This window comes from Schistocerca americana, chromosome 4 (genome assembly GCF_021461395.2).
Source record: "Schistocerca americana isolate TAMUIC-IGC-003095 chromosome 4, iqSchAmer2.1, whole genome shotgun sequence".
NCBI classification, from domain to species: domain Eukaryota; kingdom Metazoa; phylum Arthropoda; class Insecta; order Orthoptera; family Acrididae; genus Schistocerca; species Schistocerca americana.
The window spans coordinates 24,993,734-25,019,318 of record NC_060122.1 but is presented as its reverse complement, the minus strand read 5'-3'; the positions used below and the strand labels follow the sequence as shown (position 1 = coordinate 25,019,318).

At 43.4% G+C, this 25,585-nt stretch overlaps 1 protein-coding gene across 1 annotated transcript in view; it reads left to right on the top strand.

The window, feature by feature from the left end:
* Positions 1-13,367, top strand: part of LOC124613120 — a 31,944-nt gene extending 18,577 nt beyond the window's left edge. Inside the window, exons 3-4 of the mRNA XM_047141733.1 lie at positions 9,172-9,318; positions 12,930-13,367. Coding sequence (XP_046997689.1) covers positions 9,172-9,318; positions 12,930-13,019 — 237 coding nt within the window. The 3' untranslated portion in view covers positions 13,020-13,367. The remainder of the gene's footprint in view (positions 1-9,171; positions 9,319-12,929) is intronic.
* The last annotated feature ends 12,218 nt before the right edge of the window (positions 13,368-25,585 follow it).

The window sequence follows — 25,585 nt, the reverse complement described above, 5'->3', positions numbered from 1 at the left end:
ACTGTGCTGCATTATTTAGGAGGAGTTTGCAGGTCTCTACTGAAATTATTTTGGTAAGATAGGAGTGCCTCAGCGATACAGATAGCCGTATCGTAGGTGCAACCATAATGGAGGGGATCTGTTGAGAGGCCAGACAAACGTGTGGTTCCTGAAGAGGGGCAGCAGCCTTTTCAGTAGCTGCAGGGGCAACAGTCTGGATGATTGACTGATCTGGCCTTGTAACACTAACCAAAACGGCCTTGCTGTGCTGGTACTGTGAGCGGCTGAAAGCAAGGGGAAACTACATCCGTAATTTTTCCTGAGGGCATGCAGCTTTACTGTATGGTTAAATGATGATGGCGTCCTCGTGGGTAAAATATTCCGGAGGTAAAATAGTCCCCCATTCGGATCTCCGGGTGGGGACTACTCAGGAGGCCGTCATTATCAGGAGAAATAAAACTGGTGTTCTACGGATCGGAGCGTGGAATGTCAAATCCCTTAATTGAGCAGGTAGGTTAGAAAATTTAAAAAGGGAAATGGATAGGTTAAAGTTAGATATAGTGAGAATTTGTGAATTTCGGTGGCAGGAGGAACAAGACTTCTGGTCAGGTGACTACAGGGTTATAAATACAAAGTCAAATAGGGGCAATGCAGAAGTCGGTTTCATAATGAATAGAAAAATAGGAGTGCGGGTAAGCTACTACAAACAGCATAGTGAACGCATTATTGTGGCCAAGATAGACACGAAGCCCACACCTACAGTAGTACAAGTTTATATGCCAACTAGCTCTGCAGATGATGAAGAAATTGAAGAACTGTATGATGAAATAAAAAAAATTATTCAGATAGTGAAGGGAGACGAGAATTTAATAGTGATGGGTGACTGGAATTCGGTAGTGGGAAAAGGGAGAGAAGGAAACGTAGTAGGTGAATATGGATTGGGGCTAAGAAATGAAAGAGGAAGCCGCCTGATAGAATTTTGCACAGAGCACAACTTAATCATAGCTAACACTTGGTTCAAGAATCATGAAAGAAGGTTGTATACATGGAAGAAGCATGGAGAACTGACAGGTTTCAGATGGATTATATAATGGTAAGACAGATTTAGGAACCAGGTTTTAAATAATAAGACATTTCCAGGGGCAGATGTGAACTCCGACCACAATCTATTGGTTATGAACTGTAGATTAAAACTGAAGAAACTGCAAAGAGATGGGAATTTAAGGAGATGGGACCTGGATAAACTGACAGAACCAGAGGTTGTAAAGAGTTTCAGGGAGAGCATAAGGGAACAATTGACAGGAATGAGGGAAAGAAATACAGTAGAAGAAGAATGGGTAGCTCTGAGGGATGAAGTGGTGAAGGCAGCAGAGGATCTAGTAGGTAAAAAGACGAGGGCTTGTAGAAATCCTTGGGTAACAGAAGAAATATTGAATTTAATCGATGAAAGGAGAAAATATAAAAATGCAGTAAATGAAGCAGGCAAAAAGGAATATAAACGTCTCAAAAATGAGATCGACAGGAAGTGCAAAATGGCTAAGCAGGGATGACTAGAGGACAAATGTAAGGATGTAGAGGTTTACCTCACTAGGGGTAAGATAGATACTGCCTACAGGAAAATTAAAGAGAGCTTTGGAGAAAAGAGAACCACTTGTATGAATATCAAGAGCTGAGATGGAAACCCAGTTCTAGGCAAAGAAGGGAAAGCAGAAAGGTGGAAGCAGTATATAGAGGGTCTATACAAGGGCGATGTACTTGAAGACATTATTATGGAAATGGAAGAGGACGTAGAGCAAGATGAAATGGGAGATACGATACTGCGTGAAGAGTTTGACAGTGCACTGAAAGACCTGAGTCGAAACAAGGCCCCGGGAGTAAGCAACATTCCATTAGAACTATTGACAGCTATGGGAGAGTCAGTCCTGACAAAACTCTACCATCTGGTGAGCAAGATGTATGAGACAGGCGAAATACCATCAGACTTCAAGAAGAAAATAATAATTCCAATCCCAAAGAAAGCAGGTGCTGAAAGATGTGAAAATTGCCGAACTATCAGTTTTATAAGTCACAGATGCAAAATACTAACGCGAATTCTATACAGGCGAATGGAAGAAATGGTAGAAGACGACCTCGGGGAAGATCAGTTTGGATTCCGTAGAAATATTGGAACACGTGAGGCAATACTGACTCTACGACTTATCTTAGAAGCTAGATTAAGGAAAGGCAAACCTACATTTCTAGCATTTGTAGACTTAGAGAAAACTTATGACAATATTGACTGGAATACTCTCTTCCAAATTCTAAAGGTGGCAGGGGTAAAATACAGGGAGCGAAAGGCTATTTACAATTTGTACAGAAACCAGATGGCAGTTATAAGAGTCGAGGAGCATGAAAGGGAAGCAGTGGTTGGGAAGGGAGTGAGACAGGGTTGTAGCCTATCCCCGATGTTATTCAATGTGTATATTGATTAAGCAGTGAAGGAAACAAAAGAAAAATTCGGAGTAGGTATTAAAATCCATGGAGAAGAAATAAAAACTTTAAGGTTCACCGACGACATTGTAATATTGTCAGAGACAGCAAAGAACTTACAAGAGCAGTTGAACAGAATGGATAGTGTCTTGAAAGGAGAAGATCAGATGAACATCAACAAAAGCAAAACGAGGATAATGGAATGTAGTCGAATTAAGTCGGGTGACGCTGAGGGAATTAGATTAGGAAATGAAACACTTAAAGTAGTAAAGTAATTTTGCCATTTGTGGAGCTAAAATGATGGTCAAAGTAGAGAGGATATGAAATCTAGACTGGCAATGGCAAGGAAAGCGTTTCTGTAGAAAAGAAATTTGTTAACATCGAGTATAGATTTAAGTGTCAGGAAGTCGTTTCTTAAAGTACACTCCTGGAAATGGAAAAAAGAACACATTGACACCGGTGTGTCAGACCCACCATATTTGCTCCGGACACTGCGAGAGGGCTGTACAAGCAATGATCACACGCACGGCACAGCGGACACACCAGGAACCGTGGTGTTGGCCGTCGAATGGCGCTAGCTGCGCAGCGTTTGTGCACCGCCGCCGTCAGTGTCAGCCAGTTTGCCGTGGCATACGGAGCTCCATCGCAGTCTTTAACACTGGTAGCATGCCGCGACAGCGTGGACGTGAACCGTATGTGCAGTTGACGGACTTTGAGCGAGGGCGTATAGTGGGCATGCGGGAGGCCGGGTGGACGTACCGCCGAATTGCTCAACACGTGGGGCGTGAGGTCTCCACAGTACATCGATGTTGTCGCCAGTGGTCGGCGGAAGGTGCACGTGCCCGTCGACCTGGGACCGGACCGCAGCGACGCACGGATGCACGCAAAGACCGTAGGATCCTACGCAGTGCCGTAGGGGACCGCACCGCCACTTCCCAGCAAATTAGGGACACTGTTGCTCCTGGGGTATCGGCGAGGACCATTCGCAACCGTCTCCATGAAGCTGGGCTACGGTCCCGCACACCGTTAGGCCGTCTTCCGCTCACGCCCCAACATCGTGCAGCCCGCCTCCAGTGGTGTCGCGACAGGCGTGAATGGAGGGACGAATGGAGACGTGTCGTCTTCAGCGATGAGAGTCGCTTCTGCCTTGGTGCCAATGATGGTCGTATGCGTGTTTGGCGCCGTGCAGGTGAGCGCCACAATCAGGACTGCATACGACCGAGGCACACAGGGCCAACACCCGGCATCATGGTGTGGGGAGCGATCTCCTACACTGGCCGTACACCACTGGTGATCGTCGAGGGGTCACTGAATAGTGCACGGTACATCCAAACCGTCATCGAACCCATCGTTCTACCATTCCTAGATCGGCAAGGGAACTTGCTGTTCCAACAGGACAATGCACGTCCGCATGTATCCCGTGCCACCCAACGTGCTCTAGAAGGTGTAAGTCAACTACCCTGGCCAGCAAGATCTCCGGATCTGTCCCCCATTGAGCATGTTTGGGACTGGATGAAGCGTCGTCTCACGCGATCTGCACGTCCAGCACGAACGCTGGTCCAACTGAGGCGCCAGGTGGAAATGGCATGGCAAGCCGTTCCACAGGACTACATCCAGCATCTCTACGATCGTCTCCATGGGAGAATAGCAGCCTGCATTGCTGTGAAAGGTGGATATACACTGTACTAGTGCCGACATTGTGCATGCTCTGTTGCCTGTGTCTATGTGCCTGTGGTTCTGTCAGTGTGATCATGTGATGTATCTGACCCCAGGAATGTGTCAATAAAGTTTCCCCTTCCTGGGACAATGAATTCACGGTGTTCTTATTTCAATTTCCAGGAGTGTATTTGTATGGAGTGTAGCCATGTATGAAAGTGAAACATGGACAATAGCTAGTTTGGACAAGAAGAGACTAGAAGCTTTCGAAATGTGGTGCTACAGAAGAATGCTGAAGATTAGATGGATAGATCACATAACTAATGAGGAGGTATTGAATAGGATTGGGGAGAAGAGAAGTTTGTGGCACACCTTGACTAGAAGAAGGGATCGATTGGTAGGACATGTTCTGGGGCATCAACGGATCACCAATTTAGTATTGGAGGGCAGCGTGGCGGGTAAAAATAGTAGAGGGAGACCAAGAGATGAATACACTAAACAGATTCAGAAGGATGTAGGTTGCAGTAGGTACTGGGAAATGAAGAAGCTTGCACAGGATAGAGTAGCATGGAGAGCTGCGTGAAACCAATCTCAGGACTGAAGAACACAACAACAACAACAAGATAGGAGTGGTTTGCGTGTCTGCAGTGTTATTTAGGAGTAGTTAACAGGTCTGTGGGTTGTGTGGCATGACCCCAAGTATGTGTTTTGTATCAGTGTGACAAATATACTCCATCCCTAAATAAATTCGTCCAAAATAAATAAAGTATACTCCTTCCTTACTCTCTCCAGCAGCCCAGTGCAGGCTGAGTCATTTTCGCGCAATTTTGCCCCTCCAGGCCAACATCTTGGATTACATCACAGGAGTGACGACAGCACCCTCTGGTGGCAGTACTCTGTACTAGTTCAGTTGGACTCTAGATCTTGTGGTGGAGACACTGTCTGCAAAATAAAGACTTATGTTCAGCACAGGCAGTCCTTGCCCCACCCCAGACCATCATCTTGGATTACGTCACATAATGGACGACAGCCCGCTCTGGTGGTGGTACTGCATGCTAGACCTGGACATCATGGCAAACACACTGTTTCCCTCCATCTTGGACAACATTACTTGCATCATCAGCTGACGTCATGTCCATCATCTTGGATGACAGTGCTCTCTGGTGACAGTACTGTGTACTAGGTCAGTTGGGTTATGGACACATGGTGAACACCTTGGATGGCGGTAGTGGCTCAAATTGTGTAAACAAAGACTGGTGCATGATTTCGACAGTTGACAATTTGCAAGCATGTTTGCAGAGTCTTTTAGTGGTTTGCATGTCTGTAGGCTGTGTGGCATGACCCAAAGCATGTCATTGCGTGTGTTTTGTATCAGTGTAATAAATATACCCCATCCCTAAATAAATTGTTCCAAAATAAATGAAGTACACTCATTTCTCTCTCCGTGGTCGAGTCCATTTCCCGCGAATCCCTAGGAGAAGGTGCCCTTCGGGTGACTTAGGTTAGTGGAGATGAGCTTTCTCTCCCGCCATTTTCATAGGTTGGCAGAGAAACCCCTAATTGACCTATTCACAGCGAAAATTCAAACTCGGCGGCAGTTCAAAGGACGAGGTGGCGGTTGGATGACTTAGGGTAGTGGGGGTAGCCCTATTGAACTATTTTCCTGCCATTTTCTTAGGTTAGTAGAGATGAATGTGGTGTGATGCATTATCCTGTTGGAATTTGAACTTCCTGCCATTTTTATGAGGAAGGGGAGAGGAGGTGGGTTAGGTTAGTGGAGGTTGCCCAATTGACCTATCTTCTCTCCAAAATCAGCCATCCTGTATAACCTCATGGCCGTCATCTTGGGTGATGTCATGCACTGTTGCTAAGTCTACACGCCGCCATCTTGGATGACGTCATCGCCGCCAACTTGGATACGTCTGGCAACAATTCAGAGTGGCTCAGAAAAGGCTTTGCCCCAATACATTCCATACTATTTGTGATTACCATCTGCAAAATGTGTTACAAATACAGTAGCGAAGAACTGGTACAATAAAAGGTCATGTCTGGTGCCATAGTTTTATTGTATGAGATAGTATAGTAAGCTATGAGCTTTTTCCCTTTCATTATTTTATTGAAGGAGGCATGGAGGGGGGTGCGGGATGGCGGTATGACAGAACAAAAGTCTCATAAATGTTTGAAAGTACATGTAAAGTGCGTTTCAGGCACTATGTGCTCTCATTGTCAAATACTGGATGAATATAATCTGACTGTTTGCACATTGTGAGCTATGATACCTTTTAAACCCCCATCCCATTAAGAGATAAGTGGTTCTTACTGACCCATCGGTTTTTCTGACATTAAATAATATAAACATCAAAAAAAGTTTTTTGTCATCTCGGTTCCGAGAGTTCCAGAACCTGTACAGAAAATTGGAATAGAGATGAACATAAATATCATTTCCCCCCGTTTTATTGCTCATGAAAGCCATACATTGCATGTTGTACCACCATACAGCGAGACCTTCAGAGGTGGTGTTCCATATTGCTGTACACACTGGTACCTCTAATAACCAGTGAAAATCCTCTTGCATTGACGCATGCTTGTATTCGTTGTGGCATATGATCCACAAGTGCATCAGGACACTGTCGATTCAGATTGTCCCACTCATCAATGGCGATTTGGCGTAGATCTCTCAGAGTGGTTGGTGGGTCACATCGTTCATAAACATCCCTTTTGAATCCATCCCAGGCATGTTTGATAGGATTCATGTCTGGCCACTCTATTTGAGCGATGTTGTTATCCTGAAGGAAGTCATTCAAAAGATGTGCACGATGGGGGCGCGAATTTTCGTCCATGAATACGAATGCATCCCCAATGTGCTTGTCTCCGACGATTGTCTGGTTGAAGGCAGATACGACACTCATCGCTGAAGAGCATGTGATGCCAATCCTGAGCGTTGCATGCAGCATGATGTTGGGCTCATCTGTACCGCACTTCATGATGTTTTGGTTGCAGAGATGGATCTCACCATGGACGTCGGGAGTGAAGCTGCTCATCATGTGCATAGTTTGAGTCATAACACGACGTCCTGCGTTTGCACAAAAAGAATTATTCAATATGGTGGCGTTGCTGTCAGGGTTCCTCCGAGCCATAATCCATAGGTAGCGGTCATCCACTGCAGTAGTAGCCCTTGGGCAGCCTGAGCGAGGCATGTCATCTACAGCTCCTGTCTCTTTGTATCTCCTTCATGTCCGAACAACATCGCTTTGGTTCACTCCGAGACACCTGGACACTTCCCTTGTTGAGAGCCCTTCCCAGCACAAAGTGACAATGTGGGCGCGATCGAACCGCAGTACTGACCATCTAGGCATGGTTGAACTGCAGACAACATGAGCCGTGTACCTCCTTCTTTGTGGAATCACTGCAACTGATCAGCTGTCGGACCGGCTCTCGGACCCCCTCCATCTAATAGGCGCTAGTCATACATGGTTGTTTACATCATTGGGCGGTTAGTGATATCTCTGAACAGACAAAGGGACTGTGTCTGTGATACAATGTATGTATATGTATCAAGTTAGGTTGAAGTCAATCAAGTGGCTTAGGAACAGATGTGGAACATACATAGATACATTCACTTTCCTAATATGTGCAGGCATTTTGCAACTTGTATAATTAGATTCTCTATGATCAAAGTTATGACCTTATTGTACAACTGTGGACTGAGAAAGACAAAATCCTAGATCTTCAGGTACAAGTGCTTACTTGATGTAAGTGGTTCACTGGTTTTCACCACCTTTCTCAAATGATAATACGTAAGTGGCTCCAAACAACTGAAACAAAGAGCTATGTAAATGGCCATGAGACCTACACCATAGATTTGATCCATTTTGCTATTTCGTTGTATTCAGTCAAACCCTTAGTTGGTTAGATTAATTGGAAAACAACGCATTTCTTATGGTCTCTGTTAATCTCCCAACTAGTTTCATTGAACGAATTCTATTCTGGTCTGTTGTTGCCTCTACAAGACAACGCTTGGCTGACAATGTAGGGCACTACATGCCTGCACCAAATCACTACTCTTCGCACTGAAAATCAGAGCTGCCACAAGGCACCATCTTTCCCCAGTGTACCGCTGGATGCAAAGTAGTGGTCTTTTCTGCATGGGGCTCCACGACTATTACCTATAAATCCTCGAGTTGAGTGTAACTGAAGAGATCTGTTCAGCGCTCAACCTTCTTATTGATTCAGCTGGCTCTCCTGCTAGCCTCATTGTCCCCCTTGTTATTGGTTTCTGGTATGACCTATCATCCATATTATTTACGTTATAGTCTTCTGAAATGTTCCCGCTAACATCATGCAAAAATCCTCTTCCAGAGCCAGTCTGCATGAGTAACTGTATGAGTGGTCAAACTGTTGCCAAGATCCAAACTTGGAGGCTACTCCATCTTATTTGTTAGCAAAAGAGATGTGTATTGGTTGTGGACAGACTAGAAGCCCATCTCATGCAAACCCAGCTGACACCTGCACAACTCGTCTCTGTACGAAGAATAATATTACACTGCTAATGTCTACAGCATCTTTCTTAAATTTGCATAAAATTCGTACAGTGGTTTGTCACACTGTGAATCCTTTTTGTTGAAGTGGCAGGTTGTTTATTATCATTAATATGAATGTTATACGGCAACACAAACTGTGGACCTGGCCAGTATGCTAGCACTGTTGTGGTTATGTATGAGAACAAGGAGGGAGAAGTGGAGGATACAATAAAAAACACTGTACACCTCCGTATTCTTATGAGTGGACTATTGTGACACATTAGATGACTATGTGACAAATATCCTGCACTGCATACCACCGGCCAGCACTCCTGTTTGACAACACTGCACGTGTTATGTGTGTGAATCTACGTTTTGTCTGAATATATGCCTAAATTTCAAGTACAATGCACTTTTGTTTGCAGACATGGCGACTGTTTATTCTGGTTCCACGTTAGATAGAATACTGGGTCTGAGTTTCTGTTCTATCTCTGTAATCGAGTTCTTTGTGAGTGGGACACACATTATATTGTCTGTCTGTCGGCAGGTGCTGGTGGTGCTGGGGGGTGAGGGTCGGTGGGTTGCGACGCGCGGCGGCTGTGTGCCCATTGAGGCACTGGAGGCTGGTGCTGCCGGCAGCGAGCCGCTCTTTGTGGGCAGGGCCTGCTTCGATGGCTTGCTGGTGCCTGGCAAGGTGAGTGAACAAGCTTCTGAGCTCTAACATGCTGGTCTGTTGGAGGGCCGACTACCTCGTTCCTAGTATGGAAAACTTTCAGTCTCATAAAATTATGTAATGTGTACATCCAAGAAAGCCCTGTATCAGTGGTCTCATGCAATACAGCTGAATAAAGTCGTCTCAAGCAAGTGATTATACATCCTTGCTCTTTCATTTGGATGCTTGTTAGCTGTTGTCAAGTGCTGACTGACTGCCATGTGGTTTCTGACCTTGTGTACTGGATGTGACATCAACAATTTTTGTGCGTCACTGTATAGGCAACGTTCAACACTCCTGCAATGGAGAGGGCAGCAACTGTCAGCACACCACAGCGCCTGAGGAGCACTCAGCTCAAAGCTCGTGGACTCGTAATCACTTGAGTGGGCTCAAAGCCAGAGTATTTTATCTACTTTCTGTCATTATTGGTAACTCCTCTTCCTGTTTAGCTCATGAACCTGTATCTTTGCCCAATGAGCAAATGGGTGAATGACTGAGTAGGTTGTGCCTTGCCTGAAAGCAGACAGACCTTTACAGGTCTGACAGTTGTTGTCTAGTTGATCATGCATTAGTGTGTTCATTATGTAACTCAGTCTTATTGAAGACATGGCTCACCAATTTCGCAGAGTGTAAACGTGATTGGAAGAGAAATGGGTGAAATTATTGTCAGGTATCTTTGAGTTTCTGGATAGATCCTTGTGAGTTTCGGTTCAGGTAGCGCTCACTTCCTTACTTTATTCTACTGAGGATCTGATGAGGCTATCATAGGATTTTAGTCACGTTGAGGTTCTGTGACCCCTTTTATCCCATATGTCCAAGTGTTTCTTTGCAACAAACCAGATATTTAATGTTTCCATGTTGATTCTTACTTTATTTTTAAGATTTTTTGTTCTTCAAAAATAATAATAAATATTGTTATGTTAAGCTGGAAATCGTAAATAATGGTACCATGAAGAACTGTGAATGTTTCATAAGATGTGTTTTATGAGCTGTTTTAGCTAACTATGAAATGAATCACCTAAGTAGATAGCCATAATAATCACTACAAATAAGTCAACACAGTTAAATGATACTGCATGTCCTTGGCGTTTAGTAACTGGTAACAAGTTATGGGTTTAAAATTGAATATTGCCCTGAGAAAGATGAGTCCTTGCCAAATCCACCTTATTATTAATCCACAAAACTGTTACTTGTTCATCTTTCCTAATTTTGTAAAAATTTGGAGTTTTTCATAACATGAGCAGTTTACAAAAGAAATAAATCTTGTTTATCATATTACTTGTACAGTGGGTGAATTAATGCCACTCTCCATTCAACTGGGATAGTTTTATTTTACAGACATCTTTGTAAATTGATATTAGATCTTTTATGATTTTTTGTTGGGATAATTTCAAATATTAAGCAGTCACTTGATTTCACTGGTAGTAATGATCTGAAGTTGGTAGTTTCACTCCACTTTCCAAGCAGCTAGTCAGCAGAAAAGTGAATGGTGAAAGACTGTCAAGGTCAGTATGACAAGCAGTGGCACTGGTTTATAGGTTTTTGGATTTTCTTGGAACCATCCTTCTGACTGGTTTCATGCAGCCCACCAGGAATTTCTGTCTTGTGCCAACCTACTCATCTCATAGTAGCACTTGCATCCTACGTCCCCAATCATTTGTTGGATGTGTTCCAATCTCTGTCTTCCTCTTCAGTTTTTATGCTCTACATCTTATTCCTTCCATGTAGTCTTTCCACCAATCCTCTATCTCCCTAGCATTAGCAGTGGAATTTATGATCGTTCTTAATGTTGCCATCCATGCATTTAATTTCACTGAAGGTTGTTTTGACTTTTCAGTATGAATGTAGTCATTCCAATGATATTGTCTTTTTTGTAATGGTTCAAATGGTACTGAACACTATGGGACTTAACATCTGAGGTCATCAGTCCCCTAGAACTTAGAACTACTTAAACCTAACCAAGCTAAGGACATCACACACATCTGTGCCCAAGGCAGGATTCGAACCTGTGACCATAGGAGATGTGCGGTTCCAGACTGAGGAGCCTAGAACCGCTCAGCCGCAATGGCCGGCTCTTTTCCATTTCACCTTGGCTTATCTACACTTCCTATTTATTTAATTCCTAAGTAATTTATAATCCAATATACCTGTATTTGTGAACTTTTTTTACTTCCATCTTTCATCTAACATTTAAAGTATATCTTTGTTTATCCAAGGTTTCTTCACAGTTATCTTTGTCTTTCCAAAATCTGTGATTGCTCATTTTAGAGATATCCACTACTCTTTACTGAAGTGTCTACTGTGATATTCCTTATCACAGTATCCATCTATCCCATTATTCCTTGGTACTTCAGTATCCCACTTCCTTACACACAGATTCTTCCATATGATTCTCTTAAAAATTAGTCTACTTTTCATCATTACTAAACTATGATTAGAGTATACTTACAATCCAATATTTGATTTCAGGATCTCTGTCTGACCTTGATGTAATTCAACTGCAAGTTTCCCATGTGTCCGTAACTTTTCCATGTATAGGCCCACCTCTTAACCTTGTGATTCTTGAACAGAGTATTCATTATTACTAACTGAAATTTATTGCAGAACTCAATTAGTCTTGTTCCTCTCTCATTTTTTCAACCAATCCTATGTTCTTCTATAAGCCTTTATTGTACATCTTCCCCTAAAAGCACATTTTCATCCCTATAACCTAATAGTTTGTGTACTGGACTATCCATTCAATATATTCATATATTTTCACTATCGCTTTATCATCTGTTGGCATGTACACCTGAACTGTTGTTGTTGATGATGGTTTTCAATTCTGATGAGAACAACCTGTCACTGCATTGTTCGCAGTAACTCATTCTCTGCCCTGCCTTCGCATTTCGCTTCTCAGTTTTTCTAACTTCCCTCCCACACTCAAACATCTGATATTCCATGCTCCAACATATAGACTGTTATCCTCTCGTCAAGTATTCCATCTGCAGTCTGCTCCCAATTATCCAATTGGGGTACTAATCCAGAATCTTTTGCTGGTGGAGAGATCATCATGACACATTTTCAGTTACAGGCCACATATCCTGTGGATACACATTATGGTGTCTTTAATGTAGTGGTTTCCTTCCATTGCCTTCTTCATCATGATGCTGTTAAGCATACACATTTAAGGGTCAGTTTCCCACGCTTAGGGCAAGAGTGCCCTGAACCTCTGTTTACTGCTGCACGCTTTTTGACAAGACCATTGGCAGAACAAGGGTAGCTTCTAATGCTTTTATTGAAATTTTTAGCAGTGGCTAGGTTTGAACCCAGGATGTTTTGGTTAATATTCAAAGACGCTACTCCTAGACCACAAGTTATGTTGCTTGTGAAATATATGTGGTCTTCCCTTACAACTTAGGATGACTAATAAATATTAAGTCAGCCAGTGCAGAATAGTGTCTACTTAGGTTTTAAAGTAACTACAACAAAAAGTCATGAAGGATGTATGATTCTGGAAAGCAGAAAGATAAACCTAAAATCTGTAAGCCACATATTTCATCAAGAATGCATGACGGTGTTGCAGGAAGTGCATTGTTCACGTTGTTTTGCAGGTACACCCAAGCCACGGTGTGTGCTACATCTCATATGGTGGGGCAGAGATTGCTTGCCCGGAGTACGAGGTTCTCGTCATACACATATAGACAGTGCCTCCTTGTATCAGACTGCTACATCTGAGGAGCATCTCAACCTCTCCTCACTCATTACTTCCTTCCATTTTAAGGAAACGTCACTGTCGATCTCTGAAAATTTCCTGTGATATACAATTTTATGTCTTATTTAATACCAGATGGTGCTTATATCCATCTGCAATGCCAAACAATGCAAGTCATAATTTTAGTACACGTTTTTCAATTTTTATATTTTCTTACTGATTCCAAACAACTCAGTGAATCCTATTGATCACTGAGACAAGTGTTTTGAGTGAAATGTATATTAATGTGTTGCACATTACTGCTTGTTATAGGTAATAAAGTTCTTTTACAACTTCAGTTCATCCATTGCTTTACTCACATTCTTCCAATAATGACATAATTTCTCTTATAAATAATGACACATGAATATTTGAATAACATAAAAGTCTTAGTGTAGGATAAAATGTTCCACTTGGAGGTGAGTGCAACAATATCAGTAGCAGCTATATACTTTCAATGTTCATCCTTGTTAGCAAATTTGTTGAAGCTTTTTGTAATATATATATGTTTTGGAAACCATGGTCACTCAGTTCTATGGTAACAAGAAAAAAGAAAATTGTGAATGTAATAATGGATCTAATCACATTATAATGTCCATATGTACAAAAATATAAACCTAGTATATGGAAACCAATACAGTGCTAACACATCAAAATCAGATGAACCCTATTTTATTATATATATTTCATTGTAAGTGTTTACAATTGTGCCTTAATTCTGTATTTAACGGTTCTCTTTTTTGGAAAAGTACTGCATATAGCAATATTTTTCTATAACAGATTGTTTAAATTGTACACAAATTTATTTTCACATCTGAATGTAAGTCCCTAGTTCTGTATTTAAAGAATATGGCATGTGAGTTCTGCACTAATGTGATAAATTTCCATTTCTCTATCTTTGTTATCTAGTCATCTTCTCATTTGGTCTCAGTAATTTTCCCTGTCATTACTGAGACATTTACTGTACTTGTAACTAGAAGACTATATATAATGAACTAAAAGGAAAAGAAATAACATTCCATTCTGCAAATGTCCTGCTTAATCTTGGTCCTCTATATTTAATTATATTTTTGGTTTTCGTAAAATATCTCTGTACGTGTTCATTTTGATTTTAACTCTGTTAAATGTTATATGTTCTGTCTTCCTCAAAGTGAAACTCTTGCATGGTTATTGGTGTGATGCTACAGAAAAATATTATTCCTGACATAATACATAACACATAATGCATCCATTGTGGTATATATATCCTTTCATAAATTAAATATTTTGCTACTAATTGTTGCAGGATCATCATTGTATTTCTATTTCTGTTTACACAGATTAAGATGAAATTGGTGAAACGATATAAGCTGAAATAAAATTGTTATCTAGATTAAACATTGGTATGAAACACTGATGTGAGAACATCCATAATTAATTGGTACATTGAGTTAAATTATTTTGAAACATGCTATGCTGCGTCTTGCAATTATCGACCTGCGTGATGACGCCATGATACATGCACACATTCAAACACGTACAGGTTTTAAGTGGTGGCACACTGTTAAATCGTGGTTAGCTTATCGGCTGACCAAGGTCATGTGTATGATACATTGGAAGCATTGCTTCAGTAGTGGGCAATGGTGGCAAGAGTGACATGTGAGAGATCACCAGCAACGGAGGTGGATGACAACCCAGTCATAGGGGCTGTGATCACTGCCCTCTGTACAAGGTTGTGAGAGAGCAGAAGGCTGAAGCTGGATGTGGGACTCCAGAAAGTAGGTGCACCAGAGGAACCTAAATCCCGCAGAGTACCTGCAACCTGGAGATGCACACCAGTCTGTCTGCCTCAACATGGTACAAGCTGGGATAAATAAATGATTTTATCTCAATGGTTCTTTTATTTATTAAGAAACTTATAATACTTTTAGTTGCCACTGCTTAGCAAGTAGGCTGGATTATGCAAATGCAAAATTATTTAGGAATCAAGTACCATACTCAGTAAACATTACTTCAGATTTGTTCCAGGTCCACAGCAATTTTATCCAGGGATATGCAGTTAAACTGGTCACTGATTGAGAATTTCGCTGCCACTGGTGATGCATTTCCTAGTACTGGTGATATGATTTCGTTTATGTAATTTTAAGGAAACATTTGCTACATCAATGGAAAACATAGTGACAACAATTGCAGATGTCACAGGCACGAACAGTGCCTACCCTGTACAAATACCCTACTGTCCTTTTCTATGCACTTGTACAGCATCTGTAACATAAACCTGGAAATATTTGAAATGACACAGAGCCTCAATTTAACTGTCACATGGGTAGTTTGATTTGCAGATGTCTTGAATTAATAATGTTGTAATTTGTTATGAAAATTTCTGTTCTGTAGAAACTTCCGGTTTCCAATACCTTCGCTTTTAATGTGCAACTGGCTTTCTTCTATATGTGTGCCAGGCAACTGACAGAGAAGAAAAAGTGCTTTACTTTTTGTTCAGATAGCATTCTGAACTTATCAATAGCACATTTAGCTTTGGTCCTATTTGCAGGATCCCTACACAGCTACTAATTCAGTGGTGTATATCTTGATGCTTAGCTGACTATTCAAGCTGTCACACAAATGTAATTGCAGAATAAATGTTCACAGCAGAGGAAGTTAAGCTTGGTGTAATGACAGCACCTACATGCTGTTACATGCAGTTTTACACAGTCGGCAGTCCATATGGTAACAATGACTTCTTGATCTGCACTACCTTACATACATAACTAAGAACAGAACAATGTCAGCTTTTGGCTTATTATAGCGTAATATTTGTTGGTACCTGTACTGTTCTAGTGTCAGTGTGTGGGAGGCAGGGTGTCACCTTCCATGTCGTGTGTGCTACCCGTGATGTGCAGAAGAAAGTGTATTCACCACTCAGATCCACAGAGAAGTGGTGCTGGCCTCAAAATGAAGAAAAAGAAGTGGCTGCCTGCACTGAGCGCATATACTTAATGGGATTGTTTTCCAAATAATCTATGACAGTGCTTGATTTGGTTTGTTTTTGAGTTTTGCAATAGCAAAATGATATTAATTACTAGAGAGACTGTTAATGACAGTAGGTTGCACAGAGGCTTCCCTCCTTTATACTGCTGTCACGTCGGCTCTCCATCAGGAGATTTGGGCAGCTTTTCACAGTGATGAGGTATCTGACATTGCAGTTCACTATCCTTCCCACAAATCACCTGGTTTGGATGGTTTTCACAAAGAATTTTATGTTCGGTTTTGGCCTCTAACAAGAGATATAACAGCTATGGTGAATGAAGTGGTGCAAGGAGTACACATACCAGCCTCCTTTAGGGTCAGAAAAATTATTTTCATTCTGTGGATCAGATCCAACCAGTAACGTTACTCAATTTTGGCTATAAAATCCTAGTCCAGGTGATAAATAGTTATTTGTCAGTTTTGCTTGCTGGCATCATTGCACATTATCAGAGCTCTCTCCCGGGATGTTTTCTCCTGACTACCATAGCTGAATGTCGTGATCTCATCTCGATTGTTTCCACTGCCATAGCTGAGTGTCTTGATCTGATCTCGATTGTTTCCACTGTTCGTGCGTCAGGAGCTTCATGCATTGGACCAAGTTAACCTTGATTTCTGTTGTATGTTGATGGCTGTTGGTTTTAAGGATGCTGCATGGTGGATGTTCACCTGTGTAGTTACTGGTATTCGGGCATCTATTGAAGTGAATGGTTGTCTTACTGCCCCCATAGACGTGTATCAAGGTGTCCTGCAGGGAAGTCCCCTATCTATGAAGTTATACATGCTATTTTGGGATTCCTTAATGCAGAACCTAGTACTACTGTAGAACTGGGAGGAGGTCTTATCGTCTGCACATTTGCCGATGATGCTATGGTACTTCTTTGTAGTTCACACTCATGCCCCTATGGTGCTCACAGCTCTTTCGTGAGTTCAGCTGTGGTGCATACAGGGCCCTGAGCATTGCAGCGCATTCTTTCTTCATGGGCTGCTTTTCCTTCACCATGCCCCTACCTCGCCATCCTTGTTCCTTCCCCGCTGCCCCCACCTTCTCCTCTCTCAGTGTTTTTATTTATGTCGACCTGGCTATCCACCTGGTTTCCTGTATTCCCTGCGGTTTTGTTCTTCTTGCCCATCTCTTTCATTCTTTATTGCCATTTTTCTCCCCTTGGAGTTCTAACCTTCACTTCCAAATTTTCTGTCTTTAGTGTGAGCCATTTGGGCAAGAACGCTCTCCCTAGCATCTGTGGTGCGGATTCCTTTCCCTTCCCTGCCATAGCCCCCTCCATCCCACTAGCTCACCAGCACATGTAGCCAGCCCATGTGGTGTGGCTGTTATGTACCATCTGGCTGAGCCCCCTGACAAGAGAATCACACTACTGATAACTGAGCTGTTGCCTCCCCATGCATGCCAGGGAGTGGTTGCTTGTCCTCCTGGAGCGTTGGAACTCCTGGCAACGGCTGCCATGCCAGAGGGCCTTTGCTGTGGCTGGGTGGTTCCCATGGGGAGAGCCCCTGATTGGAGTGGGTGGTATCAAAGTGGATGCTTGGTGCATGAAGTGTATCAAGGTGCAAAAATCTGGTTGTTCTCAAACATGCATCTCTTTGAGTGGTAATGGATCATTGAATGCTGCTTTGTATGACCCATCAGCCTTCCATTCCTTGGCTGCACCCTGGAAGAAGGGCCATGCTCACCATCTTAGGATGAAACACTTTCTCTGACGCCTGCTCTGTACTAGGACAGACAGAGAGACATTCACCGCCACAAAGCCATTGTTTCTTACAGATAATGTCGAGGACAAGTATGGTTGAGTATCTCAATAAGATGTAGCCAGGCTTTCCATTGATCAAAGCTTCTTCTGTCCCCCCCACCCCCTCTCACAATTCTGCAGCTCTTCGTGTTTTTAATCGTCTGGGTGGTGTCCCAGTTTCTATTACCCCTCATGAGTCTCTGAATATGGTCCAGGGATTGATTTTTCATAGTGACCTCATCCTTCAGACATGAAGAGCTCTGGGCTAGTCTGGAGTGATGCGGCTTTCATTTTGTCCAATGTGTGTAGAAGGGTTGTCGAGAGAACTGCACTGATACAGTGCCTTTCTCGCTTTTGAGGGAGATACCCTCCCAGAGAAGGTCAAGGTTAAAGTGTAACTGATGAAATATGAAGGTGTAGGTACACCTCACATGAGGTGCTTTCAGCACTTGCATTTTGGACATATGTCTTACTGCTGTACAGTGAACCCTGTGTGTGGTGGCTGTGGACACCCACTCCATGAGGGTAGCTCCTACGTTCTGTCACCTTTGTTTGTAAGTTGTCATGACCTCCACACTCTACACTCGCCAGATTGCCCAGCTTACAAGAAAGAAAATAAGATACAAGAGTGTACGTACCTGACACTTAGGCTTATTAAAAATATGACTGTCTCCAGCCCGTGTCAATATCTTCCACTTTCGCCCCTGTTACATCCTTTCCCCCTCCTACCTGTTCTTTACCCCAGTCCTGTGCCCCTCTCCACTCTCCCCTAACCTGCAGTTCCCATGCCCTCCCCTCCATGTGTTGCTCCAGCTCCCTGGCCAATAGAGTGACCCCTTCTTCAGTGCCTGCTGGTGATGGGGTTCCCTCTCAGGACCCCACCCTCTGGCATCTCTCAAGTCAGAGGCCTGCTACCACAACTCGACCATGTGTTGCACAGTCTGTACACTCTAAGGTGGCCCACTATCTTTCAGTTCCAGATCTTGCAGAAGCCTGCTCTCCCTCTGTGCCTACCCTCCTCAGTGACTGAAAGAGAGGAAGAAGAAGATGAAGAAGAAAAGTAAGTCTCAGGAGAAGCCCTCTTCCCAGTGACCCTGGCAGTGCCTCCCCCTCGAGATCATTATTTATGTATGTCAGCCCATCCTTGTCAGTGATGATCACTGACCCAGTGACATTACCTCCCCTTGGCTTCTTTATGTCTAACCTTGAATCTTGCTACATGATAATCTAATCGACTTGCAGCAGATACTGCTGTCACTTACTGGAAATACAACAACTTGCTAACTCTTATTCTGGATTCTGTCTAGCTCTTCAAGAAACGCACTTCCGTGATGACCACTCTCCAATGTTTCATGGTTATCAGGCGTTCTGTCAGAACTGTGCCAGCCCTGAGATAACATCTGCAGGACTCTGCACTTTGCTTTGCACCAATGTCATTAGTGACTGGTTCCCCCTTTGTACCAAACTGGAAGCAATAACGGTACGAGTGCGACCTATGCAGCATTAACTGTTTACAATGTCTACCTCCCTCCAGGTAGGCCATTTCCTCATGTTATATACCTCAATACAATAACTCCTCCTTGGGGACTTCAATGAAGACCACCCTCTGAGGGAGTGTCGCTTCAATAAGTATGGTCTTCTAGTTGACCAACTTATTATGGACTTCATTTTGTGTCTCTTCAGTGACGTTTCTTCTACATGCTTCAGTGTTGTTCACAGCACTTTTCTGACATCGATCTCACGATCTCCTTCCCTGCTCTTGGGGCTTCCCTACTCTGATCACCCCATGATGATCTTTCTTACAGTTAGCACTCATCGGTGATTCTATCGTTCCCCTGGCGCCGCCAGGCAGACAAGCCCCCAAGTTAGGCATTCCACGGAGATAATTGGTCTTTATATACATCTGCTGTGCACACTCTCTCTCAGAGTACATCGATGCAGTCGTCCAAGACTTCCCTGACACTATTCTTCATGCTGCTGGCACTGCTATTCCCCTCGTCGTCGACCAGTGCTGTGGTGGACCAATGTCATATGAGTCGCCAATCAGGGCAGCCATCAGGTGCTGCAACAGTTTAAACGACACCCTCACAGACTAACCTTATCACTTTTAAGCGTCACTGTGCTAAGGCTCACTCTCTAACTAAACAGAGTAAAAAGGAATCCTGGGTTCTACGCCTCTTCATCCCAGGGCTGGTCCAAGCTCCGTAGCCTTCTGGCCCATCAGTGACAATTAGGCGTCCAGGGTCTTGCCCTACTGGGCGCTCTGTGTACTGATCCACAGGTCCTTGCAGAACACCCTGTGGCACACTTTGTGAAGGCATTGGCGTCGTCTTCCTATTCTGTAACCTCTGGCAGAAACAACGAGCTGAAGAATCCCCTCTATTTCAATCCCCGCCAATCTGATGCCTATAACGGATCGTTCACTGAGTAACAAGTCTTGCAGGGTCTCACCGCTTCACATTACTCGGCTCCAGGCCCAGATTCCATCCACAACTACATGATACAACACTTGGACGTTACCCAGACGCAACATCTACTCAGGGTCTTCAAGCACATTTGTCTCAAGGGTGTCTTCACCTTGCAATGGCGAAACAGTGTAGTTGGCCCAGGGAGAAGCAAACTTCCCTCGACAGCTATCAACTGGTTAGCCTGACCAACTTCTTTTGTAAACTCCTCAAGAGGATGGTTAGCTCTGATTTTGTTGGGTACTTGAATCTCGGGGCCTTTTGTCCCCGTATAAGTGGGTCTTCCAGGAAGGACGATCTACAACTTATCATTTACTCAGATTGGAAACACCCATGTGACAAGCTTTCAGTAAACTCTGACACCTTGTTGCGGTCTTCTGCGTCCTACATAAGACATATGGCTTGGCGCCGTCATATTTTAGTAATACTCCATTACTGGGGCTTTCGCGGCCTTCTCTCAATTTTATCGGCGAGTTTTTATCCCACCAGCTCTTCCGGGTTAGAGTTGGCACTACACTCACCTCTGAAACTGGTATTACTTCGGCGTATCATAAAACGCCTAAAGGACTAAGCGAAAGGACTAGACCTGAGGGCAGGCGAGCATTCATCTTTTATTGTTCACAATATTTATTAAAGTCAGTCAACAGAAATAACAATTTTCATAAGCTTCTAGTGAGAGAAGATTTGTACATGAATCCCATCAGTTGGCTTTCAATACCAAACCAAGTATAACCACTTTTCAAGTGAGAAAGATAATACCTTTTCATAAAAAAAATAGAATACACTGAACGCCCAAAGGGCTACAGTAAGTTCCCTTACAGTTTTAAAAATACATTCGTTTGGAAAAAAATGGCAACTTTACACATGAACTATGAATATCTGTATTTTGTATTAGCAAATAGTGAAGAAATAACATTTATAATAATAAACTCTCACTCAGAGAACATTTATACATGCAGTCTATCAGTTACTAACGAATGTATAACAACTTTCCAAATGTTGGCAAATGTCTCTGAGCACTATGGGACTTCACAGCTGAGGTCATCAGTCCCCTAGAACTTAGAACTACTTAAACCTAACTAACCTAAGGACATCACACACATCCATGCCTGAGGCAGGATTCGAACCTGCGACCGTAGCGGTCGCGCGGTTCCAGACTGAAGCGCCTAGAACCGCTCGGCCACACCGGCCGGGCTTTTCAAATGTGAAAGGTAATACCTTTCCATAGAAAATAGAAAACACTGCACGCCTAACGGGTTATACTTACAGATAGTTTCAAAACCTTGCCCAAATACATTCATTTAAGAGAAAGAGTAACCTTACATATGGACTCCCAACTGGACAAGCAATAATCTACCTGGTGATCAAAAAGTCAGTATAAATTTGAAAACTTAATAAACCACGGAATAATGTAGATAGAGAGGTAAAAATTGACACACATGCTTGGAATGACATGGGGTTTAATTAGAACAAAAAAAAAGTATTGCTAGATGCGTGAAAGATCTCTTGCGTGCGTCGTTTGGTGATGACCGTGTGCTCAGCCGCCACTTTCGTCATTCTTGGCCTCCCAGGTCCCCAGACATCAGTCTGTGCGATTATTGGCTTTGGGGTTACCTGAAGTCGCAAGTGTATCGTGATCGACCGACATCTCTAGGGATGCAGAAAGACAACATCCGACGCCAATGCCTCACCATAACTCCGGACATGCTTTACAGTGCTGTTCACAACATTATTCCTCGACTACAGCTATTGTTGAGGAATGATGGTGGGCATATTGAGCATTTCCTGTAAAGAACATCATCTTTGCTTGGCCTTACTTTGTTATGCTTATTATTGCTATTCTGATCAGATGAAGCGCCATTTGTCGGACATTTTTTGAACGTTTGTATTTTTTTGGTTCTAATAAAACCCCATGTCATTCCAAGCATGTGTGTCAACTTGTACCTCTCTACCTACATTATTCCGTGATTTATTCAGTTTTCAAATTTATACTGACTTTTTGATCACCCGGTACATCAGAAACTTCTCTTACAAATACACTCATGCTCATAAATTAAGTGTAATGCTGATACATGGTGAAACAACGCTCTGGTGGGCGGCTTGCGGGTTTAAATCACCTCGGGGTATGACCATGCGGTGCATCTGATCTGCGGTCGTCGCACGGTGGCGCTGGTAGCAGTCCACATACGCAGAGGTGTGTTGGCGCATGTCAAAGGACGCTGCAGAGAGTAAGTGTGCAGACGTTTTCAGACATGCTAATGGTGAATGTGGGTTGAAAATGGCTCAAAGGACACATATTGATGACGTTATGAGTGGTAGAATACTAGAGCGACTGGAGCGTGGTCAAACCCAGAGGGTCGTAGTACAGGCCCTCTGTGTGCCACAAGTGTGATCTCAAGATTATGGCAACGATTTCAGCAGACAGGAAACGTTTCCAGGCGCTACAGTACGGGACGTCCACAGTGTAAAACACCGAAAGAAGACCGATATCTCACCATCATTGCCCGCAGATGGCCACGGAGTACTGCAGGTAGCCTTGCTTGGGACCTTAACACAGTCACTGGAACAGTTGTCTCCAGACACACAGTTTGCAGACGACTGAACAGACACGGTTTATTCGCCTGGAGGCCCTGCAAGGTGCATTCCACTGACCCCTGGTCACAGGAGAGCCCGTACAGCCTGATGTCAAGAAGACAGTACATGGTCATTGGAACAGTGGTTCCAGTTTATGTTCATGGACGAGTCCAGATATAGTCTGAACAGTGATTCCCGCAGGGTTTTCATCTGGCGTGAACCAGGAACCAGATACTAACCACTTAAATGTCCATGAAAGAGTCCTTTATGGAGGTGGTGGTTTGATGGTGTGGCGTGGGATTATGATTGGTGCACGTACACCCCTGCATGTCTTTGGCAGAGGAACTGTAATAGGTCAGGTGTATCGGGATGTCATTTTGCAGCAGTATGTCCGCCTTTTCACAGGGATGCTGAAGGTCCCACCTTCCTCCTGATGAATGATAATGCACGGCCCCACCGAGCCGCCATCGTGGAGGAATGGAGTGGCCTGCCTGTTCTCCAGACCTAAACCCCATCGAGCGCGTCTGGGACGCTCTCGGTCGAGGTATTGCTGCACGTCTTCAAACCCCTAGGACACTTCAGGAGCTCAGACAGGCACTGGTGCAAGAATAAGAGGCTATACTCCAGCAGCATCTCGAAAACCTGATCCAGAGTATGGCAACGTGTACGTGCGCATGGTGATCATATCCCATATTGATATCGATGTTCATTGGTGGATGCCGCCATTCAAACCTCCGCAAAAGGGTCTCACGGAGTTAGCGTGGTTTGGTACATCATACTGTTCAAGATCCACCAGATTGTGCGGAACAAACTAAACACTCAGTTGTAAAACATTATACATAATACACCCAACGGTCTGGATGGTAAGGCATAATGCCGACGTTATTGGACACCAAGCAACAATAATTCCATCAAAATGGAGCAACAAACTGCATAGTGTCCGACCACGACATGGATTACTAACAGATTTTCATAACTCAGCACTCGCTAATAGTTTGTCTCAGGTGAGGTACCGTTGCAGTATGGAAGGCAGAACGTGCGGGGACAGCGAAAGACATAAACAGAATGTTGTCACCTTATCAGGTCAGCGAAATAATCGTCCAACAGCATCAGAGGAGTAAGTCGGCACTACAGTCTCTCAATAAAATGTAATCGATTAACGGCCACCAACTGCTTGGCTACGCAGACCATCGCAAGACACAGCCGTTAAAACTGTCGCCTGTACAATCCTTTTCAAAACACCTCTTCACCGACCGGGTTACCTCCCCTCCTCCGGCAATTGCACCGTCTTCTCTCCACCTCCCAACAACAACTCACTCCAGCCAGCCGCTGTTGCCCAGCGATTCTAGGCGCTTCAGTGCGGAACCGCGCTGCTGCTACGGTCACAGGTTCGAATCCTGCCTCGGGCATGGATGTGTGTGATGTCCTTAGGTTAGTTAGGTTTAAGTAGTTCTAAGTCTAGGGGACTGATTACCTCAGATGTTACGTCCCATAGTGCTCAGTGCCATTTGAACCATCAAAGAAAGAAAATACCATTGGAATGACTACATTCATACTGAGAAGTCGAAACAACCTTCAGTGAAATTAAAAGCATGGATGGCAACACTAAGAATGAATGTCAGTTTATGATTGATCTGGACTGATGACAGGCGTGAGCCCAACAACAACATTTTAACACAATTATAATCTGTGGCCACGTGAGCCACATGTGGCTCACACGATTTAAAACCACTTAGGTATAAAAAACCGTTTTCCAATAAATGATTCAAAGACTTAGTTTATTTGATTATATTACCTACATATTACATTATTTACATTTTTTTTAATTGGTCTGACTTTTTCATGAATAAAGATCTTAGAATATTCTACTTCTTCAACACAGCATTGTCAATGTCACTAAAACACTCGCTGCACAAAACTGTCCCATTCATTGCATTTAGTGCACACCCTCTTCACTTTCTTCAGAGCATCCTTTCTTTCTTATATTCTTCACAGGCGTTTATAAAAGCCCGAACATCATCTTCGGCTGCTCTGCTTTGGTCCCTCTACTGTCCCAAGGCGATAGCTGTTATCTTCGTGGAACGGTTGTTATGTTGCTCGTCGTTGTGGATCTTTGGCATTGAATAGCAGTAGAGTCGCGCCCGTAAAGGGATTATTTGTATGCGAGACTTTGATCCTTTGTTTGCCAAGTTGTACAGCACTGAGCATTTAAAAACATGTTCCAAAAAAGATTTAAAAAACGATCTTTCTGTACCATATAACCGTACGCCGAAGTTAGGAATCACCATGGCTACCCGTTATAACAATATTGAGTGCTACGAACATGAGAGTGTTCAGTGGAGCCACCACCTTTAAACCCATAGTTGAAACGCATTATCTGGGAGCCCTATGAGGTTCACGAGGCCTCTAAATACAACTCTGCATGTGAGCCACTTCTGGTTCACGCGGCCCACAGTACAATGTATACATGAACCAAATACGGCTAATGTGACGTCACAACCCATGTAACTGTGTGCCACCGTTGGCTCACGTCGCAGTCAATGTGTTAATTCTCTCCACCTATTGGCCCACATGCCTTGGGGGGCAGACTGTGCTACGCTTCTCCACCTTTAGCCCACTCTGGTTTTGTGCACACTAGACTATGGGCGTTAGGCTTACAGCTCAGTCGCTCATTCAACTCTGAAACTACTTGATCCTGTTCATCATTACGGGGTGCATTAGACTAT